The sequence below is a fragment of the Heteronotia binoei genome, chromosome 17 (genome assembly GCF_032191835.1).
Source record: "Heteronotia binoei isolate CCM8104 ecotype False Entrance Well chromosome 17, APGP_CSIRO_Hbin_v1, whole genome shotgun sequence".
NCBI classification, from domain to species: domain Eukaryota; kingdom Metazoa; phylum Chordata; class Lepidosauria; order Squamata; family Gekkonidae; genus Heteronotia; species Heteronotia binoei.
The window spans coordinates 40394716-40418321 of NC_083239.1; the positions used below are offsets into that span (position 1 = coordinate 40394716).

The following is a 23606-nucleotide window of genomic DNA, read 5'->3' on the forward strand; positions in this document are numbered from 1 at the left end:
GCCGTTGGCCTGATCCAACATGGCTTCTCTTATGTTCTTATGTATTTTATTAATTTTATTTCTATCCCACCCTCCTCTCAAGCGAGCTCTGGGAGGTTACAGAGTCACATAGAGGTTGTGACGAAGATAACAGTCAATAAAAATTTAACAATGAGATCAGCCTTAAAATCAACCTTGCAGCAAACCAAAGTGAGCATGCCTTAGCTCGAATGGAGGCATTTTGGAGAGGCGCAGTTGGGTAGCTCACTAGATTAAGAGAATCAACACTGTCAGAAGTGGAAGACCAAGATGGATTTGGACGTTTGGTGCCTCAACCAACAGCCCGGTGGAACACCTCTGTTTTAGAAGCCCTTACGAATTGTAACACGTTCCTCAGGCCCCTAATCTCATGTGGGAGCTTGTTTTACCAGACAGGAGCCATGACTGAAAAAGCCATAGTCCTGGTTGAGGTTAATCAGACATTTTTTAGGCTGGGGACACCTAAAAAGATGTTGATCACTGGAGCTAACAATCTGGGTGGCACATATTGTCAGGCAATGTTTCATTGAAGCCAGTTATGCTTATTGATTGTATTTAATCCATGCTTACTAACCCTATTGTTTAATAGATTGCTAAGTACTAATACCTGTGCCCTGCAAAATACCTAGGAGGGGTGGGAAAGGAGGTTGCCAAAACTCCAAAGGGCAGCCCAGCCTTTGAAGTGCAAAATACCAGGCTGGCCATCCTGGCGCCTCCCTGGCGAGAGCAAGGACACCACAGGAGGGAGGATGTAACTATTCCCGGGAAGAGATAAGCGGCGTGTGAAAGTAGCAATTGCAGGGACGAATGTAGATTTATTATGAGAAGCAATTTAAAGCCCTAGTCTTTGAAGTATATTCATAAATACCAATGGTTCAGGCTATCTGTTATCAGTTTCAATGAATCCATGTAGAGAGTAGCATTGTTGTAATCAATAAAATGAAACTTAGTTTCTAAACCAAGACGACTTGGATCATTTTTGGAACTTCAATGAACCCTTTGCTGACACATATGGGAAGAGACAGTCCCAAGGATATGTAGCTCCCTGGCCACCTAGGGCTTGGAAGGTTACCACCAAGACCTTGAACTGGTTCCAGTACTCTATTGGCAGCCAGTGAAGTTGGCACAGCACGGGCTGAATGCATGCCCACACAAACATTGCAGTCAATACCCTGCTGCTGCATTCGGCACTAGCTGCAGTTTCCACATCAAGTTCAAGGGTAGCCCCGCATAGAGCGAGTTACAATAATCCAGTCTGGCAGTGATCATTACATGGGTCACTGTAACCAAGCCCTGAGAACTGAGATAGGGAACCAGTTGCTTGACCAGCTGGAGGTGATATAAGGCCAATCAAGCAGTGGTAGCAACCTGGGCCTCCATAGAAAGGGAAGTATCCAACACCACCCCATAGCTCTTCACCCTCAGGGATGGCACCGATGAGAGTCGCAAGCTGAATTCCCTATACCAGATTCCCGCAGCTTAGTTACAGGACCTCTGTCTTCGTTGGATTCAGTTTCAGTCAGCTCTGTTGAAACCATCTGGCCACAGCCTATAATGCCCTGTTTAAAGTCTCCAGTGTGGAGTCCGGCTGGCTGCCTATCTACAGATATAGCTGGATATCATCATCATACTGATGACAACCCAGTCCATGTCTCTGGGTCAACTGGGCAAGGGGGAGTCTATAGATGGTAAATATCATTTGGGAGAGGATGGTCCCCTGTGGCACACCACATATCAATGGATGTTGCTGGGACAACTCCTCCCCAAGCACCACTCTCTGCCCCCGACCTGTTTATTTGATGCTGTTAGCTGCCTTGAGTCTGTATAGAATGGATGGGATATAAATATAACATAAATAAATAGGAAGAAGGAGAGCTGTTGTAAAGCAGTCCCCTATATTCCACCAATGTCAAGGCAGTTAATATGATTGAATGTTAACACCCAGAGGTTCAATGGGGAATCGTGAATATCCTGTGTTGGTTTCATATGAACATATGAAGCTGCCTTATACTGAATCGACCCTTGGTCCATCAAAGTCAGTATTGCCTTCTCAGACTGGCAGCGGCTCTCCAGGGTCTCAAGCTGTGGATTTTCACACCTATTTGCCTGGACCCTTTTTGGAGATGCCAGGGATTGAACCTGGGACCTTCTGCTTCCCAAGCAGATGCTCTACCGCTGAGCCACCGTCCCTCCCCCTTCTTCTGCCTGGAAATCAAATATTAGGGAGAGCCATAGAGGTGACACTTTTTGAAACAGAGTGTTGCTCAGAAACTTGGTGCTCGCTTGTATCACTTTCTTGAGGCAGCTTTTCTTTCCCTTAGCTGCGTCAAAGAGGATGTCAGGCTGGAAAGAACAGAGCAGTGGTTTTCAAGAGCCCTCAGAAGCTGATTGGGGGCTCATCAATGAGAAGATCAAAAGTGGTGAGCAGCCTCCCCTCAACTCCCACCACTCTTGCTCTTCCCCAGCAATACATTGACTCAAAGGGAAATATGGTTGTGCTTTTGGGGGTGCTAACATGTGCAGTGACATGTTACGGAGAACCTCTACTGTTGAGCAGCAGTTCCTGGTTGTTTTTTTTTTTTTTTGAGGCATTGGTCTCCTCTCTCTCTCCTTCTCTTTGTCACTATTTCGTTCCTCCTTTTTAATATCTTCTATTTTCACTTTAACTCTCATTTCTTTTTCACCTATTTTTTCCCCCTAAAAAACCTCTTATTTGCTCCTCTCTTTCAAAAACAATAGTAGCTCCAACTACTGAGTTAACAGCCTTGACCACCAGACTTGTAAAAGGTTGATATGAATGCCCTTATGTTACCCTAAGTGGTGGTGGTCGTGGGGGGTCTCCTGTATTATTGGGGGGAATTAGCAAGGAGACCCAGAAATGTGAGAGGAGAGCAACTGAGCAAGATCTCCACCTTTGTTTATAGGGATTTTTCCACAGAAGAACTCTCAGAAATAAACCAGTCCAAAAGTTAAAGAAGGGGGGGGGTTATTGAAAAAGAAATAAAGATAACAACTGAGACACACATAAGAACTGAAAAGACACACTGAAAAAACATGTAGAAAAGGCTATAGGTATATAGAGAGTAGAAGGAATAGATGTTTTTCAGGGAATTATGGTTATCAGTCCAGAAGACCAGGGGTCCGTGGAGAAGAGGTTGTGAAATGACTCAGCATCCCACAGAGTGAAGATGGAGAGGACCCAGAGGAATTTGGGGGAGTAAGTAATTAGCCGCCCAAGACACACACACACCACACTGGGGCACCTGTATCCAGTTATAAGGCAAAATTCTTCCTTAGGCCATAGGTGACGCAATTTCCCTTAAAACAATACCTTGATGGAATTAGCTAGAGATGATACAATATGTTTGGGAAAGGCCAAATAGTGTTCCCAGGGATGGACAAATGATATGGGAAAATCATGATATTTTATATGGAGGTAGCTAACGTGTGCTTGATGACCCACTGTTGTTGGATGGAGGAAACTACTGGGGTTGGGTAGATATGTTAAGTCGTTTTTTAAAAAAAATTACAACCACATTTTATTATTCAAAAGCTCACAAAATAAGAAAAACATTCAAATAAAATCAGAGCAATTTCCCACTTACCTTACACTGCTCTCACGTTCCTCTTCTCAGCGAGGCTTCCTTCCGATTTCCGATATCTGTCCTGGGACGGTAACTAGCATCGGCTTTCTCGCGCAGTAAACAGAAAACAGGTTTCTAAAAGGTTTCTGTTTGCTGCGCAAAAAAGCTGGCGCTAGTTGCAGCCCTGGGGCAGATAGTGTGAAATCGGAAGGAAGCCCCACTGAGAAGAGGAATGTGAGAGTGGCGTAAGGCGAGTGGGAAATAGGTCTCAATTTACCATTCCTTAATGGCTAATCAACAGTGTTAAGTGGTCTTTAATCTACTTTTAATGAAGGTAAACAGATAAGGAATGATCAGGCCAGGAGGGGAACTGATTAGCCAGGTGTGAAACATTGTCTTTTCCAGGTGTCTCACCACTGCCATGGTGTATGGTTTTAAGGTGGGTGGGGACAGAGTCGTAAGCGGTTAGATCCCTTACACAATACACTTTACCAAATTGCTTCCCAGACATACTTCTGGCCTGTGTCTGATGGCTTCCATTTTGTGTGACACAAGAACCATTTGGGTTCTATTTGCAGACCAGGAAGTGCCCAGATTGTGTGATCTTGGGGTGCTATAAGACTGAAGAGCACCTTGGCTTAAGCTTTCTGGGTACTAAGGTACTCCTTCAGCAGCAAGAGGCGTCTGGATGGTAACAATTAGGGCTTCGCTTAGCTTTTAATGAAGTGGGCTAGAGAGGATTGGGAAGCACAGCTTGTATTCTAAAACAATGTAGCTGTTTGCTCTTGGACTTATTTTTTAACATATTTGATCTGTTTCATCTCAAGCGCAGTTGTAATTCCTTCTTTCCCTCAGGTTTTGAAAAGTTTTTGCTACTTGTTTACAGCAATTATCAGCTGTTTCCAGTTTGCATCCAAAATGCTTTGACATCTGTATCATAGTCATTTCATAGATGTAAACATTTGATATTTTGTCTTTATTTCAGTTCTTCGGCTTAGCTGTTTTATTGATCTGTTCTGTTTGCTTTGTATGCATATATACATAAAGCTGTCTTATGCGCAGGGCTTTTTTTGTAGCAGGAACTCATTTGCATATTAGGCCACACCCCCTGATGTAGCCAATCCTCCTGGAGCTTACAGGAGGCCCTGTACTAAAAGCCCTGTAAGCTCTTGGAGGATTGGCTATGTCAGGGAGGTGTGGCCTAATATGCAAAGGAGTTCCTGCTATAAAAAAGCCCTGCAGACTGAATCAGACTATTCTGTGGCAGGCATGAGCAGATATTTTGTTTATCTCTTATCTATATTGTGCTTCAATAAACCAGTATGAAGGAACCAATGGCAAGCTAGCATGGGAGATTAGAGTTGTATATAGGTTTGGCACACAGACCCTTAGTCAGTCTTTTTTGTGGAAGCAGCCCTCACCATGCTGCCCCTAATAAAGAGCTGTCCTCACTATGATCTCGTCTCTGCAATGCTTGAAACGCACTATATCAGGGGTAGCCAACGGTAGCTCTCCAGATGTTTTTTGCTTACAACTCCCATCAGCTCCAGCCATTGGCTATGCTGACTGGGGCTGATGGGAGTTGTAGGCAAAAACATCTGGAGAGCTACCGTTGGCCATCCCTGCACTATATTATACAACTTTTCTGGGTCCTTGGACTGGTAGCTTTCAGACTGCATTGCTAGGGAACTGTAACTAGAAGGGCAGGAGGGTGATAGGGTGGCAACTAGTATTTAAGGTAGCTAACAGGCATGAAGTTTGCTCACCTCTTTGAACCTTTTGTTTCAAGAGTACTTGCAACGCACAATAGCTTTTCAGGTAATCTTTTTTCTACCCAGTGTGTCCTCTATTGGGGACTGGTTTAGAACTGCTCTGTCGACTCATATTTGCTTATGCCTCTGCGTTGCCTCTGTATCCATCAATTTATTGTGTTTAGCCCCAGAACATTAGAAAATTACAAAACCCACAACTAAATAACATGCAAATGCTATAGAGTACAAATTTACAGATAAGAGAAAGAATTCCAATAAAACAAAAATTAGTAAGTATTGAAATCCCTGCCTCTGTATGTGCCCCATATTCACATCATTCTGGGCATTCGCTATCCACGCCTCTTACCTTTTATTTGTGCATCATGCAGGTTGCTTGTGTAGTGTATTGTACTAGAGGGCCTTCCAATAAACCATTTGATTCATATCAGAAAGACCTTGGAGTCTGTGTCTTCTTGCTGGCAATTGCGTACTCACCAGGAAAATAGCAGAGGTCTCTTGCTGTAAGTGAGCAGATTAACAGTTGTGAATGTGCTGGTGCCACGAGCAACCAGTACATGAAAGGGAACAGGAGGCTGGTCAGTGGATGGGGATTGGGTGGCGCTACTCTGATTGTGACTTCAGCATGGCCGAATAACCTTGTCCGCAGCAGTCCAGCAGTGTGGGAGCTTCTGCCCAGTGCTGCATCACTGGCTTTCCAGTCTACCCAGATGGGTTTTCCTTTGAATCCCCCTCCTAGCCAATGGGGCCTTGCAGTGAGGATACACCAACTCAGAGCTCCTGTCCTTTACACAGTTTATATCTCCAGTACCTGGCATTACACTTTATGACTTTGCCTCCAGATATGTCCTCAAACAACAGTCTGGTGCAATGTTGCCAGGTCCCCCCTGGCCAATGGAGGTGGATGAGGGGGTAGGGTTGCCAGACCTAGGTTGGGAAACTCCAGGGCTTTTTTTATCACAGGAACTCCTTTGGCTAGAGCATCCGAGAAAACCATAGTGTTTTCCCAGAAACGCCTAGAGCAGCCCCATGCGCCGTCGCCATAGTGATGACATCACTTCCGGGTGATGTTTTTGCATTGCATGCGCAAGTCCCACACTGCAGGATGCTGGGGACTTGGCAACCCTACCTCTAGCTCACACACGTTTTGTCTTAGCTCAGGAAAGATGACCCCAGAGCACAGTAATTGATGCAGGAGCCCACAACTTTAATGCCAGTAGCTCACAAAGTAGAATTTTTGCTCACAAGACTCTGCAGCTTAGAGGGAACATTGCTCCCAGCACCCAATGACACCTGCCCCACACCCAGAAGATGCCAAAAAAAAAAAAAATCTCCAGGATCCCTGGCCAAACTTCTGGGAAAGAAATGCCTTCTTTTGGACCCAGATTTATTAGCAATAGAATAATTAACAGGCATTCTCACATTCTGACATGTTACTGTTTAATGGTTTTCCGCGCTAATGCAACCCAGATCAAAGGTTTTCTGAATTTGTTAATTTTACTATTCTGCTATTGGTTTTTAACTTTGTACCACTTGGCATTCCAAACCCCACCAGCTATATGTGGCTCTGCTTACTGTACCTCGTTCCTCGTCTGAAGAAGTGTGCGCGCACACGAAAGCTTACGTTCTGAATAAAACTAAGTTGGTCTTAAAGGTGCAATCGACTCCTATTTTGTTCTATTACTTCAGACCAGCACGGCTGCCTATTTGGATTTGGCCTAGAGAAAAATTGCTGCCTGATCCCAGAGTGGCAAACAGCATTTCCCGGGGTGTGTAAGGCCTGGGGTAGTTACAAGAATGGGCAGAATCACTTCACATTTTAATCCCTCACTATGTGAAGAAATATTTCCTTTTGTCCATTCTGAACATTGCCCATTAGCTTCACTGGATACCCTCGAGTTCTAGTATACGGGGAGAGGGTGAAAAAATTCTTTTTGTCCTGTCTCCACTCTAGGGTTGGCAGGTCCAACTCAGGAAATATTTGGGGTCTTTGGGAGTGGAGCCAGGATACTTTGGATGTGGAGCAAGGGGCAAGATTGTAACAAGCAGGACTGAACACGGAAGGGAGTTCTAGCCATCACGTTTAAAGGAGCCGTGCTCCTTTTAAATGCCTTCCCTTTATTGGAAATATTAGAGGCTGGGGTCACCTTCTTTTGAGACTCATAGAATTGGACCCCCTGGTCCAATCTTTTTTGGGGGATATTTTGAGAAGAGGCAGCAAATGGCATGCAGGTAATTTGGTGCCTCTATCTGAAAAAACAGCCCACTCAGAGACCCACAGATTGATTCTCCTTGATAGTCTGTGATGGGGGTGGGGAACCTTTCTTCTGCCAAGGGCCATATGGATATTTATAACATCATTTGCGGGCCATAAAAAATTATCAACTTAAAAAACATTGCTCCACTGAGGAAGAATGATTCAGGCCAGCAAAGTTAATGCAAATAATGGTTTTTCTATTTGAAGTCATGTGGGAAGAGCCTAATCTGTCCCACACACACACCCGGCCTGCCACCCTAGGTAAATGCATAGGTCCAGGGCTTTTTTGTAGAAAAAGCCCAGCAGGAACTCAGTAGCATATTAGACCACATCCCCTAACATTAGCATATCAGGTCACACACTCATTAGCATATTAGGCCACACCATCTGGGATAATCACGTGCAAACTGAACTGTGACAGTTACTTTTCCAGGCCCTGCAGCAATTCTGGCTGGCCAGCCAGGCCCCAGGGAGGCTGCCGCACAGTACTTCTGGGCCCTGTGATCCCTGCCTGGCCCTGGGGAGGCTGCTGCACAGCACGGCTGGGCCCCATAATCCTCGCTGGGCAGCCAGGCACCAGGGAGGCTGCCACATGGCTTGGTTCGGTCCAGCAATCCCCGAGGGTCACATCAAGTGACTTATGGCCCTCGGGACGGAGGTTCCCCACCCATGGTCTATGAGGACAAGTCTTTAGAGGGTATAATGGAATGCCCAGTGGATATTCAACCCCCCCTCCTCTGCATTCTGATATCCCTGAAGTGACCTCTAAACCAGGGGATCCCCTGCTGGGGATTGGCAACCCTACTCCACTCCATGAATAATTTTAAAAACCTCTATCATATGTCCCCTTAGTTGCAGGGCTGGATTAACCATTAGGCAAAGTAGGCACTGGCCTATGGGCCCCCATGCCTTTAGGGGCCCCGGGTCAGCTCCCCCCAACCCCCCCCTGCTTGCAGCCCTCCCATCCTACATGCGCAGCCAGCAACTGAGCCAGTCCTTGCCCAACTTGCCTGGTAGGGTTGTCAATCCCCAGGTGGGGGCAGGGGATCCCTCGGTTTGGAGGCCCTCCCCCTGCTTCTGGTTATCAGAAAGTGGGAGGGGGAGGGAAATGTCTGCTTGGAACTCTATTATTCCCTATGGAGATTTATTCCCATAGAAAATCATGGAGAATTGATCTGCTTGTATGTTGGGCTCTGGGGGGGGCTGTTTTTTTGGGTTAGAGGCACCAAATTTTCAGTATAGCATCTAGTGCCTCTTCCCAAAATACCCCCCAAGTTTCAAAAAGATTGGACCAGGGGGTCCAATTCTATGAGCCCCAAAAGAAGGTGCCCCTTTCCTTCATTATTTCCTATGGAAGGAAGGAATTGAAAAGATGTACCGTCCCTTTAAATGTGATGGCCAGAACTCCCTTTGGAGTTCAATTATGCTTGTCACAGCCTTGATCTTGGCTCCGCCCCAATGTCTCCTGTCTCCACCCCCAAAGACTCCTGGCTCCACCCCCAAAGTCCCCAGATATTTCTTGAATTGGATTTGGCAACCCTATTGCCTAGTGCGGCTGCTAGTGTTGTCTCCACGTTTGCCTCTGTCTACTTCTCCCCCACAGTTTTGTCAAAGGGGCTTTTGAGAAGGTGCCTGTAGGATGCAGCGGGGCCGTGGGTGGTGGGAAGGGCACTCCAACTCTGAGATAATTTGCGAGGGGGCCAAGCCCCCAAGATTTTGACTGCCTAGGGGCCTGCACAGGGTTTAATCTGGCACTGCTCAGTTGTCTCCTTTCTAAAGTGAGAAGAGCTAAACTCTTTAGTCTTTCCTCATAGGAAAGGTGCTCCAACCTCCTAATCATCTTGGTTGCCCTCTTCTATGCTTTTTCCAGCTCAGCAACATCCTTTTTGAAGAACGTCTAGTTATGTATAGCAGAGAAATCTCAATGAATTTCCAGAGCTCAAAAAGACAACAGAGAAGAAGATGATATCCTACCCCATACTCTGAATCTCAGAGACTCAGAGTGATCACAATCTTCTTTACCTCCGCCCGCAACAGACACCCTAGCTGGGGCTGAGGGAGCACTGACAGAAGCTGCCCTTTCAAGGACATCTCTGTGAAAGCTATGGCTGACCCAAGGCCATTCCAGCAGGTGCAAGTGGAGGAGTGGGGAATCAAACTCGGTTCTCCCAGATAAGAGTCCGTATACTTAACCACTACACCAAACTGGCTCTCAGGATTTCCCCCCGAAAAATATTTTATTTATTTATTTATTTATTTATTTATTTATTTTGCTACCTCTGACTAAACAGGCTACCCCTTTGCAAGATCCGACTGTGCAGGAGCTGGGTGGAACTGAAGGGAGGAACAAAGTAGAGACCAACTCTGTGGTAACACCACAGAGTTTCTGGCAATTCCTAGAGCTACCTTGTTAGGAGGCTGCATCCTGACATTGCTGTAGCTTGTCCTGGCTGGTCTAGCCTTGCTCCAGTGCTGTTTTGGGTGATGGGTTTAGCAGGATCTGAGAAGCACCAGTTACCCTCAGCATCCTAGTAAACGCTGCTGAAAGGCGAAACTGGGTGGAACTGAAGAGAGGAATAAAGTAGAGACCAACTCTGTGGTAACACCACAGAGTTTCTGGCAATTCCTAGAGCTACCTTGTTAGGAGGCTGCATCCTGACATTGCTGTAGCTTGTCCTGGCTGGTCTAGCCTTGCTCCAGTGCTGTTTTGGGTGATGGGTTTAGCAGGATCTGAGAAGCACCAGTTACCCTCAGCATCCTAGTAAACGCTGCTGAAAGGCGAAACCCTGTAGTCAGAAACTGTTTTTTCTGTGCTCTGCCTTCCTGATGCCCCGAGTGGCTGCACCCAGAACGGAATGAGAATTTTTAAAATGCATTCCCTGAATACAGGAAGGGGGCAATTTTGGGGGATGTCTTGGGCCTCCTGAATCTCCCCCAGCCCCTCCCATCAGAGGCCTTGATCTTAGAGCTCTTTACTCCCACATCTCTCCAGTCGGACTTGGTCTCTCTTAGTTCCTGTCTTTTGCACTCTTTTCTATGCTGCGCAGGCAGGCAGGACTGCTATCCATCCGCTCTTGAGGAAACAGGTGCGACTTTGAAACCCATGAACTACTTTCCACTCTTGCAGCTGGCAACCAGGGAAGATGGGGTTTTGGAGAGAAGGGGACTGTAATCTCTTGCCTTGTTTTCTTTACTACCAGGTCTTGAATTCAGCAGGAGCTCACAGGAGCACAGCTCCTGAACCTTTCTAACGCCCCCCCCTCCTCCCCACCTACCTTCTCCACTGAATAGTAGGTGCAGCTGCATAACAGTCCCTGGATTAGGAGAGCAGGCAGCCAGCCAGCCTCCAGGAATTTTGCCACGTCCCCAAAATCACCTAGAGCAGCCATTGTGCGATGTCACTGGCCCAATGACATCACTTCTGGGTGAAGTCATCGCACCGGTGACGTCAGGGAGGTTCCGCCCACTGGCCCAATGTGGGTCGGTGGGTTGGGAACCTCCTGGGGCCTTGGCAGCCCTAGGAATTTATAGCCCATCTGCTTCATTTGATGCCCTCAAGTTCTAGTATATGAAGAGAGGGAGATTTTTTTAAAAAAATATCTTTGCCATCTCTCTTCACTCCATGTATAATTTAAAAAACTTCTATCATGTCCACCACCACCACCACCTTGGTCATTTCCTTTCTAAATTACACACAACAACAACAGACTCTACAGCCTTTCCTCACAGGAAAGGTGCTCTAAGTATCATGGCTTCCCTCTTCTGCACTCTTTCCAACATTGTTTTTAAGAAACGTAGAGTTATGTATAGCAGAGAAGTAAGATGGCCAATTCCAGCTCCAGTCATTCCTGGAGATTTAGGAAGCTGGGTGCCTGGGAAGAGCAAAGTTTGGGGAAGGTTGTGTTCATTGAGGGATGTGATGTCTTCCTAGCCATATAAAGGGAAGGTCCCTTCAAATGGTTGAGAAAAGCAGGTGAGTGTGATTCCTGCATGATGATGTCATTCTACATGACATCAAATTGAGGATAGTCTCTCCCCCAGCTGGGGAGAAGTTGGGATCTGGAAACCTTAATCAGGGCTGGGACTAAGCTGTGGAGTCCTGTGAGCAAAAATTCTACCTCGTAAACTACCAGAAATAAAGTTTTGAGCTACTACATAAATTGGTTTGCTTTAGCCAAAGGCTAAAAAAATGTGCTAGCTCACAGCAACTCAGCTTAGAGGGAACATTGGCTGGGGCACATGGGTGTGTGTATGTGTGTGGGAGATAAGAGGGCAGAGGGTTTTGTTTGCTTGCCCAGTCTCTCAAGCAAGCACTCTTTTTATACACAGGAATGGGCAGAGGCGCATATGAAAGAGGATTGCCAGCCCTGGGTTAGGAAATTCCTGGAGATTCAGAGCAAGGGAGCCTGAGAAAGGACCTCCATATATTATGGTAATATATTAGGATCTACCTTCCACAGTAGCCACTTTGCTCCAGGAGAACTGATCATTGAAGTCCCAGTCTCCAGCCACCAACTGGAGGTTGGCAACCCAAAATGAATGCATAGGAATTGATGCTCCCATAGTCAGCCTACCTTTGTTAGGTGGGGTTGCCTCGTTTCCAAAGGGAGTCTTGGACTGAATGAATGAATGAATGAATTGGAAACCACAAAGTTCCTCACAGCTGTTGGGTTGGCTGGGTGAACTAATTTGGGTAACCAACATCTACCATCTATTTTAACCAGGGTTTCCAGATCCAGTCTGGTTTCCAGATCCAGCGGGGGATGCGGAGGTAGGGTAACCAGATCCAGGTTGGGAAACTTCTAGAGATTTGAGGATGGAGCCTGGGGAAGACACAGACCTCAGTGGGGTACAGTTCCATGCAGTCTACCCTCTAGAGCATCCAGTTTCCCCAGAGGCACTGGTCTCTGTAATCTGGAAAGCAACTGTAATGCTGGGAGATCCCCAGGTCCCACCTGGAGGCTGGTATCCCTACCAGGCCTCAAACTGACAGGAGTCCAGAGGCACCTTAAAGACTGACAAAAGGTATCCCAATAAAACTTTTCATGAGCCAGGGCTCAGTTGAAGATGCTCCAAGAAACAAACTCATGAAATCATAAACCAAAATGCTCTGTGTGGTGTTGCTAAGGCCCTTCCAAAACCTCCGAAACAGGTAGCAAAGTGGCATCAGGAACCAGGAGGGCACAAATTCCTCATGAGGCCTGGCCAAAGGAAACTCTGCACTGACCTTCCTCAAGATAGCCTCATATTAATAATACAATAACATTTTGGGGTATGTTGCCTGCTTTCTAACTATATATCCTAGCCATTCTGCTAAACATTTTGTTCATTCCCTCAGGAATACCACCTTGTTTACTCCTCTTCCCTGCTTTGTCTGCTCAGACAGCTGATTTAGAAGAAAGAGTAGCCTAGGCTGAGAGGTTTAGTTTTCGTTTTCCTGTCAGCGGCTGCCTTGACAAGAAGAGGCTGTGAGGGGGAAGGGTGTATGTGCCTTCTGGCCTGAAAAGCACCACAGAACTGTCTGAATTGTGAGCCAGATTTCACATACCTCAGGACCCAAACTAAGCTTGGAACCATCCCAAATCAACTCCCCCCCCCCCCCCCCTGCACAAATGGAGGCTTTTTCATTTAGTTTCAGTTCTGGTTCAAATATGGAAGGCTGCTAGTTATTGTTTGGGAATTTCCTGTAGGACTGGGAATGGTGCCTAGGGGTGGCAGGGGTTTTGAGGGTGGAGGGAGTAGAATGACATCAGCCCCCCTCGGATGTCAAGTCTAGAGTCCAACAAGCTTGTTTCTTTGCCAGTGAGAGTTCTATTTCTTTGCCGGTGAGAGTTCAGGCTGTCGACAGGAAAACAGGGGTTTCAAGGCTCAGAGAACGAAGGAATCCTAACAAAGCAGCGGGTCACCACCAGCTTCTCAAAGCAGCACCTGGCTGTAAAGGGTAAGCAGATTTCTCTTGATATCAAAGTTCTTTGTAGGCTTTGTGGTATTTCAGCAGCTTTTACACCTAGTATTGATATTCAAAAACTCTGTGGACATTTAAAGAACTCTTTCAACAAAAAGATACATCAAGCCCTTTTCATATGCTTGGAAGGCTTGATAGTAAAGAAGTGCAGTATTTAAATTTTTAACAAGGTAGTCCCCTGTGCAAGCACCAGTCGTTTTTGACTCTGGGGTGACGTTGCTCTCACAATGTTTTCACGGCAGACTTTTTACGGGGTGGTTTGCCATTGCCTTCCCCAGTCATCTACACTTCCCCCCCAGCAAACTGGATACTCATTTTACCGACTTTGGAAGGATGGAAGGCTGAGTCGAAGTGGAGCCGGCTACCTGAACTAGCTGGGATCAAACTCAGGTCATGAGCAGAGGGCTCCGACTGCAGTACTGCAGCTTTACCACTCTGCACCACAGGGCTCATATTTAATAGAGGCCTCTATTTCATATCTGAGTCAGGGTCTAGGAGGAAGACTCACAAAAAGGTTGAACGGCATGGTCGACTCTATAGCAAGGTGAAGACAGTGAACATTCATAGTTTCTTGCAATGATTATGGGAAACTATCAACAGGAAGCCTGTGTTTTTGCAAAAACAAAACATCTTTGGCAGGGACCACTAGTGCTCAGCTCGGTTTGAGAAGTATGAAATACTTCATGCACAGCTAGGGTTGCCAGCTGAGTCCAGGTGGAGTCTGGAAATCACCCAAAATTACAAGTGATTTCCAGACTACAGAAGTCTCTGGAGAAATTACCTCCTTTGGAGGATGGACACCGTAGTATTCTACCTTGCTGAGGACCCTCCTCAGGATCTACCCCCAAAACTCCAGGAATTTCATGTCAGAGTTGTCCCCCCCCCCCACAATGCAAACCAAGGAGAAGGTCTCAGGAATGCAGCTTCATAGCTGATCTCCCCCCCTTTTCCTCCTCTCTGCACCCAAAAGCATGTTTACTCCTCAGCTGGGAGAGCCAGATTGGTGTAGTGGTTAAGTGTGTGGACTCTTATCTGGGAGAACCAGGTTTGATTCCCCACTCCTTCACTTGCAGCTGCTGGAATGGCCTTGGGTCAGTCATAGCTCTGACTGAGGCTATCCTTAAAAGGGCAGCTGCTGTGAGAGCCCTCTCAGCTTCACCTACCTCACAGGGTGTCTGTTGTGGGGGAGGAAAATATAGGTGATTGTATGCCACTCTGAGTCTCTGATTCAGAGGGAAGGGCAGGGTATAAATCTGCAGTCTTCTTCCTCTTCCTTCCTTCCTTCCTTCCTCCTCTTCTTCTTCCATTCATTGTCTGTTTCCCCACCCCTCTGGCTTTCCTCTACCCATCTCTGCCAACTGAGTTGTCCCTTATTTCCTCACCATGTTGGTCTTTGAGCACCTCATGCAGCCCATTTTCTATACGGCCCGCAGAACGTTCTCTTCTGTTGGCGCTGCCCTAGATCGAGGTGGCCAACGGTAGCTCTCCAGATGTTTTTTGCCGACAACTCCCATCAGCCCCAGCCATTGGCTATGCTGGCTGGCGCTGATGGGAGTTGTAGTCAAAAAACATCTGGAGAGCTACCATTGGCCACCCCTGCCCTAGATCTCTTGGCTGCCGTATCTCTCCATTCTGCCTCTTTCTTCCTACAGCCCAAAGTCTTGAAGCAAAGCGAAGTACTACTTTTCTGTTTCCTGAAGCAAAGTACTACTTTTCATTATAGGATTGCCACCTCTGGGTGGGGAAATACCTGGAGATTTGAGGAGGCGGAGGAAGGGGAGGGAGGAGAGAGGATGGGGTTTGGGAAGGGACTTTCAGCCAGGTGCAATGCAATAGACTCCCCCCTCCAAAGCAATTGTAATAACTAAAGTTCTCCAGGCCCCACCTGGAGGCTGGCAATCCCATGTAATTAAAGGGGCATGCTCTGTGGGTGGCATTTTAATATGTGACCCTTCTTTCTTACTATTGTTGCTTTTCCTCTTGAAAAAGGCTGTTTCCTCTTGAAAACACTGGCCAGCCCCCGGTTGTGCCTGTAGCTGTTTGTGATATTTGAAGGTTTTTCAGTATCCCCTGCATATATTGTGCAATTCCGGAATTTCTGTGGATTTTTATGAATTCCTGTATGAATGAATTTTTATGAATTTTTGGATATGAGTAAAAGAAATTGAATTTTCTACATTATTTGGAGAAGGCATCTTTGTTGGACATTATTTGTGAGACTTTACATTGGTTAAGAATATTCTATACCAGGGTGGCCAAACTGTGGCTTGGGAGCCCCATGTGGCTCTTTCACACCTATTGTGTGGCTCTTGAAGCCCCCATTGCAACATTGGCTGGCTTGGTGAAGGCATTTGTCTCTTTAAATCACTTCTCCAAGCCAAGCCAGCTGGTGGCTTGGAGAATGCATTTGAAGTTAAAAGCTGCTTTCTTTCCACCTCTCCCTCCCTTCTCCCTCTATTTGCCTTACTTCCTTGTGGTTCTCCTTCCTTCCTTGGGGCTCACCAACATCTGATGCCCATGTCTTGTGGCTCTCAAACAACTGACATATATTCTGTGTGGCTCTTACATTGTGCAAGTTTGGCCACCCTTGTTATATACTGATAAGAGGTATCCGATACACAGAGCTGTATCGGCCCCTAAAAATCTCTGCAGACAGCAACTTCTGCCAGCCATCCCTATCCCGTCCTCACCCCGTCCTCCAGGCCACTCCACCCGGCTCAAAAAGCTACCACTTCCAAAGTGGTAGCAAATTTTTGAGCCAGCTGTCAGTCGCCTTCAGGCCATGTGAGTGTGGAACTGCCAAGCCGCCCCAAGCTGTTCCCGGGGTGTTCTTTTTTTTTGGAAACCAAGCAGAGTGCTGGAGTGCTCGTGCGCACCAGGGCTTGTCCCCCAAAAGAAAAGAAAAAGAATCCAGCTTCTAGGTTGCCTTCCAGTGCGGAGGCACCCAGCTGCCACACTGACGGGATGCGGGTGGCATGTGGGTGAGCGTGTGGAGGCTCCAGGATGGCACTTTTTGAGCCTCCAAGCAGCCCCAGAATGCCCGTCTGTTCTCAGCCTATAGGACGCATCCAAAGACATTATCTTGTATCTAATAACATCACTTGAGGTCTGCATTAATTTTAATGCTATCTTAAACCAATTAGGCCTCATCCAAGTTACCAAAACACCCAGATAAGATTACACATTTTGCATTTTTAAAACCCATCAAATCTTTCTTCAGCTTTCCTACAATCTGCCATATTTTAACCAAAGCCCCACTTCCCAGCACAAATGTATAATCCCCTCCTTTCTTGGAGGTGTGCTATGTTTTATGGGGGACTTTACAGCTCTTGAAGGTGCATGACTCTTGCCCCCCCCCAAAATTGGAAATGTTAATGGAGGTACACGCTAGTCACAGAACCAATAGAAACCAAACTGAACATATGAACATATGAAGCTGCCTTATACTGAACATTGCCTAAAAAGAGCGCCATCCTCCACGTGGGGGTCTGAAAATCCAAGCGCTACGCCAAAATCTCCTGGCATTTCCCAACTCGAAGCTGGCAACCTTACCATCTTGACAGGGGCTAGATGTCCCTCTTCTTGCTTATCTGGAACCCAGTTCCTTCACACAAGTTGAAAGACTTGATGGTTGCAACGTTTCCAGTAGCTGGTGTGTGTGTTTGTGTGAAGTGCTGTCAAGTCACTTCTGACTTATAGCGGCTCCATGAATTAATGTCCTGTGGTGAACAGCCATTCTCGGTTCTTGCAGACTGAGGGCTGTTGCTTCCATCACTTGTTGGGTCTTCCGCTTTTCCTGCTGCCTTCAACTTTTCCTAGCAGGATTGTCTTTTCCAGTGACTCTTGTCATCTCATAATGTGACCAAAGTATGATAGCCGCATTTTAGTACTTGTAGCTTCTAGGGAGTGTTTGGGCTTGATTTGATCTAGAACTCACCTTGTCTTTTTGGCAGTCCACACAGTATCCATAAAACTCTCCTCCAACACGACATTTCAAAGGAATCTGCTTTCTTCCTGACAACTTTCCTTATTGTCCAACTTTCACACTGATAAATTCGGGGATACTATGGGAAACACTAATGGGCAATACTATGACATGAATTAACTTTGGTTGTCAGTGGCACCTCCTTACTTTTAAGGATTTTCCCTAGCTCTTTTATGGCTGCTGTTCTGAGTTTCAATCTCCTGATTGCTTGGGTGCAGCCTGCCTTTTGATTGACATGGAATCAAGAAATAGAAAACTTTGAACGTTTCAATTTCTTCTTCATCATCCTTAAAGTTGTGTAATTTCCTAGGAGTCAGTTCATTCTTTTGTCTTTTTTTTATTAGAAAAAACTAGACCAAATACAACAATTGCAAAAAGTAAATACATGAACAATCAGTGGGGTGATATCACATAGGCATCAAAGAGGCAACATACTAAATTATACTGCATTAAGAAGAAAAAAAGTCTTAACATATATTTCAAAAGACTACATGTTTCGATAACATTTGTCTTCTTGATGTTCAGCTGTAATCCTGCTTTGGTAGTTTCTGCTTTAACCTTCATCATTAGCTGTTTCAAGTCTTCACATTCTACCAAATAATACAGTGTCATCTGCATATCTCACATTGTTAATGTTCCTTTCACCAGTTTTCACTCTCCACCTTCATCTAAAACTAATCCAATTTTCCTTATGATATTTTCTGCTTATGGATTGAAGAGACAGAGGATAAAATGCATCCTTATCTGACACCTTTTCCAATTGGAAACCATTCTGTTTCCCCATGTTCTGTCCTAACAGCGGAGTATAGGTCGCACATCAAAACAATCAGATGCCATGGCATACCAATTTCCTTTAAAGCCAACCATCACTTTTCATGATCCAAACAGTCATAGTTTTTTTTTGTAATGAATAAAATAAAAGCTGATCTCTTTCTGAAATTCTCTTGTATGCTCCAATATCCAATATAAATTTGCAATATGATCTCTAGTGCATTTTCAGTTTTCAAGTCCAACTTGAGCATCTGGCTTTTCACATTCTAGTATGGTAACAATATTTTGTTGTATATGTCATATAAGTATGATCAATTATTTAATTTTTTTTATTGTGCTGCTGAAGCAGAGAAACACCATATGAACACCATATACCAATGAAACACCATACTTGCCTTATACCTTTAGATGCTTGATGGGATAGTCAATATAGGTATACATCATGCCTGTCATGGGCTGGGTGCAGGTGAAAGCAGAGTTCAAGCCCAGTCAAGGGTCAAGCCAGAGAGTTCAAATTAAAACACTGTCAGAAAGCTGAGTCGGAGAGTGGAAAGCGAGGTCACCTGGAGCTGGGAGTCAGGAAGCCAAAGAGTACAAGCAGGAGTGCAAGAGCCAGGGTAGATGCGTGTCGTGCTGAAAACGACGTGTTGCTTCCACGGAGAGCCCAGACTGAGCAGGGGGCCAAATGTGCCCCGGGTGGTACTCCAGTTAATAAGTAGGGAAGCTCCTGCTAATACTCAGGACTCCCAAAGAGTGCATTCATGGAAGACAGTCGAGCACCAAAGTACAGGGAATCGACTTGTAACTCCTGTTTCGACAAATCTTCAAGCAATGGAAAGCTCTACTCCATAAGACAACTAACTTCAAACTGGCACCAACTCAGAAATGATGCCTTGAGCCATTTCTGAGCTGCTGCCTGTTTGAAGTTAGCTGAGACTACATGTCCTGGGGTGAAACATTGTGAGATAACTTTAGCGTTATATGGAAGAGGTTGTTGATACTGATTAACTGTGAAGCTGTATGAATTGTGGTTCGTGGATTATTTGATTTGGAGGAAAATGGGAGTAGAGCTTTCCACTGCTTGAAGATTTGTCGAAACAGGAGCTACAAGTCGACTCCCTGTACTTTGGTGCTCTACTATCTTCCATGAATGCACTCTTTGAGAGTTTTGCCTATGTCCCTATGTATTTGCGTATTCTCACCCTTATCGCATTATTGTATTGCTATATAGTCTTAATAATTGTTGGTCACTATAACCATTTGTGGTTGTGTGTTTATTCATTTAGCAGTGACCTCTCTCCGTTGTAAATAAATGCTCAGGACTCAGCAACTGCCTTCCTCGTAGGCATGCGTCCCTCTGCCGGGCTGCTAAGTCTTAGCATAGTCACTCCCTCAACCTCACTACCACGGGGGTGAGTCAGGCGGGCTCCCTGCTTGCAGCTGTGCCTCCTCTTCTTTCTCCATTGCTGCGCCAGGTGTGGGGAATGCTGGCAGCAAGCTGTCAACCTCAGGAGTGCTAGAGGGGCTGACTGCAGGCTCAGATGCCAGCTTGAGCAAGGGTCCTGCCCGGTCTCTGCCACCCATGACAATGCCCCTCAAGGAATCTTTAAGAACTCTATGGTAAAACCAGAGAGTTTCACAGATTACTAAAAAGGACTGATGTTATTACCAGGGTTTTCCCCAGAAGTGAAGCCATGCCATTGGCCCAATGTCCATTTTAAAAAAAATTATTTTCTCCTGACAGCATCACAAACTGCGGCAGAAAACAGGAGCTGACACTTGGGAGTCTCCTACTCCCATCAGGGGCATGACAGCCTTGCAGAAAAAGGAGCCCAAATCTTGCAATTTTAAAAAATTCCAACATCCCCTCCTCCATCGTCAAAACCAAATGTATCCAGTACAAGTTTTTTGCCCAAGGAAGAATGGTACAAATAAATCAGTTTGCCTACAATAGTAACTATGAAATGTCAAAAACAAATGTTGCTTGTACATCCTGTAGCATGAAGTAATAATCATCATACTTTTTGTTCTAACTCAGATCATCTGACCTGTCCAGAAGGACAATCATGGCTGCCAACTCAAAAGAATTAATAGAAAAGGATTTTGCGGAGCTGAAGCCTTTTTGGGAACAAAGCAGTGCCCAAAATGCATTAGCTGACAATGAGCAAGAATTAAACCTATTAAAGAACACAACGCTTCATATTGCTGTCACAGGGAATACAGGAACTGGTAAATCATCCTTTGTGAATGCCTTTCGGAACATGGTGACAGATATCGATAAAGATGCAGCTGAAACTGGGGTGGAACAGACAACGATGCAGCCAGAGAAATATCTGTATCCTAAGTTCCCAGAAATAACATTGTGGGATCTACCAGGAATTGGCACACCTGAATTTAAACCAAATGAATACCTAAAGATGGTAAATTTTAACACGTACGATTTCTTCATCATAGTCTCCTCTGGACGCTTCACTGTGAATGATGCCATGCTGGCCTTAGAAATTAAAAAGATGAATAAGCAGTTTTACTTCGTTCGCACCAAAGTGGATCAGGATATTTCTAACGAGGGACAGAAGCCAAACTTTAGTGAGACACAAACCTTGAAAAAGATAAGAACAAACTGCTGTTCCAATTTGACAAAAGAAGGAATCGTCAATCCAAGGGTTTTTCTAGTATCCAGATGGGATTTGAATAAGTACGATTTCCCTATTCTGCACCAGACCCTAGCAGAAGACCTGAATGATCTCAAGAGACCTCTTCTGATTATGGCAATGCCTGCTTTCTCAAGCGAACACCTGGAGCAGAAAAAGGCAGTTGTGAAGGCCCTCATCTGGAAAAAAGCCCTTAAGTCTTGTGGCGTTGGAGCAATCTTAGTGCCTGGTCTCTCTGTTGCTTATGACGTTCACCTCTTAGTATCAGCGATGAAAGAGATCTGCGTGACTTTTGGCTTGGATGAAGATTCCCTCCGTAATCTTGCAGAACGGATTCGCAAACCAGTTGGCGTGTTGAAATCTGCTGTCCGAAAGACTCCCATGGCTAGCCAGATCAATTCGGAATTTGTGAAGTCTCTTGCAACCAAGGTCCTGCTTGTCACCTCTGCAATGGTGGCAGAAGAGTTGTTACGTTTTATCCCGGTTTTAGGCTCTCTAGTTGGTGGAGCTACCTCTTTTGCTACCACTTATTACGTGCTGAAGAGCTTTCTGGAAGATGCCGTGGAAGATGCCAAAAATGTTCTGGTAGAAGCTCTTGAGTAAAGATCCGGCTAATTTTCACCCCCTTGACGTTTGCAAAAAAAAAAAAAAAGGTTTCTTAGAGCAAATAGTAGTTTTTATCTCTCTCTCGTTAAGGCATCCCCAGTCTTGTTAAACTCTTAAGAAGGGCTACCAGATCTGACCTGAGCCAGAAAGTACTCTGGAACTTTTAAAGAAAGTAAATTTTCATTAAGTTCTAAATCACATTCTATTACAGCAGGGTTTTTTTATATGTGACCCTCTCAAAAACTGGCTTTATCCAGTCATTCAGAAAAGTGCAGATTTAGTTTGTGGGAAAAAACCCCACAAAGGTTGAAGCTTCATGATTTTGCTGTTGTAATGTTTTTAGGATTTTTTTTAAAAGCTCATTAACGATGATAAAATCTGAAGAAGTTTTAATCACTTCCTATAGCTGTTTTTTTTTTGCTTGTATTTGATTTTTTGTGTGTGACATTAAACAGCTAAACAGTGACTGCAGTGCCAAAGAAGTCTATAGGCTTCTGTTGCATCGGAAGCCATGATTCCAAGTAGCCAGATGGTCGAGGATGTTATACCATATATAAGAGAGACCATTGAACAGTTTGCCAGCAGAATCATACTTCCCGGGACTGCTCTTCCATAGACCTCAGACTGAAATTACTCGTTTGAAATCTCCACAAGGCACTGCTGGTTGATGAGAAGCAAAAGGTCCCCCGGACAGAGGTTTGTTCCTTCATCTCTCACCGATGAGATGACCAGTGTTATCCTGACAAGAAAAAGAAGAATTACAGATTTATACCCTGCCCTTCTTTCTGACTCAGAGACTCAGAGTGACTTACAATCTCCTTTATCTTCCTCCCCCACAACAGACACCCTGTGAGGTGGGTGGGGCTGAGAGGACTCTCACAGCAGCTGCCCTTTCAAGGACAACTCCTATGAGAGCTCTGGCTGACCCAAGGCCATTCCAGCAGGTGCAAGTGGAGGAGTGGGGAATCAAACCCGGTTCTCCCAGATAAGAGTCCATGCACTTAACCACTACACCAAACTGGCTCCAAGTTCTGGATGGCTGGAAGACAGGACAGAGAATTGGGGTTTCCAGAACTTTGGTTGCTCAAGTTAGCCATAAACAAAGGAATAAAATAAGCCCACAATTCTCTCCTTGTCTCCATCATACCACTCCTAACCAGGGCTTTTTTTTGTAGCAGGAACTCCTTTGCCTATTAGGCCGCACACCCCTGATGTAGCCAATCTTCCTGAAGCTTATAGTAGGTCCTGTACTAAGAGCCCTGTAAGCTCTTGGACGATTGGCTCCATTGGGGTATGTGGCCTAATATGCAAAGGAGTTCCTGTTACAAAAAAAGGCCCTGCTCCTAACCAATGGAAATGTTGGGAAAATCCAGGAGGAAGGCAGGAAAGCAGCAGCCTTTACTTTGTAGGGTTGACCTGCCTGGAGGACACTTTGCTGTGTCTTGAGGCCTCCAATAGCCTTTCCCCACCCTGTCCTCCCATCCTCAGGAGACCCACAAGCCTAATCGAAGATTCTGTCCTATCAACTTTTCTGGGTCCCTGGACTTTCAGCTTTCAGACTGCTTTGCTTTGCTAGGGAACTGTTAACTAGAAGGGCAGGAGGGTGGTAGGGTGGCAAGTTGGCAACTAACATTTAGAGTGGCTAAAAGTTTGCTCACCTCTTTGTAACCCTTCATTTCAAGAGTATTTGCAATGCATGATAGTTTATGATTCATCTTTCCTCTACCCAGTGTGTCCTCTGTTGGGGACTGGTTTAGAACTGCTCTGTCGACTCATATTTGCTTATGCCTCTGCATTGCCTATGTATCAATCAATTTATTGTGTTTAGCCATAGACCGTTAGAAAATTACAAAACCCACAACTAAATAACATGCAAATGCTATAGAGTACAAATTTACAGGCACACAGAGAGAATTCCAATAAAACAAAATTTAGTAAGTACTGAAATCCCTGCCTCTGTATGTGCCCCATATTCACATCTTTCTGGGCATTCGCTATCC

General features: G+C 45.4%; 1 protein-coding gene across 1 annotated transcript in view; it reads left to right on the top strand.

Moving 5' to 3' along the window:
• LOC132585838 (interferon-inducible GTPase 5-like) overlaps positions 1-23606 on the top strand; it is a 50189-nt gene that overhangs the window by 14542 nt on the left and 12041 nt on the right. The window contains exon 3 of the mRNA XM_060257714.1: positions 20633-21599. Coding sequence (XP_060113697.1) covers positions 20633-21599 — 967 coding nt within the window. The remainder of the gene's footprint in view (positions 1-20632; positions 21600-23606) is intronic.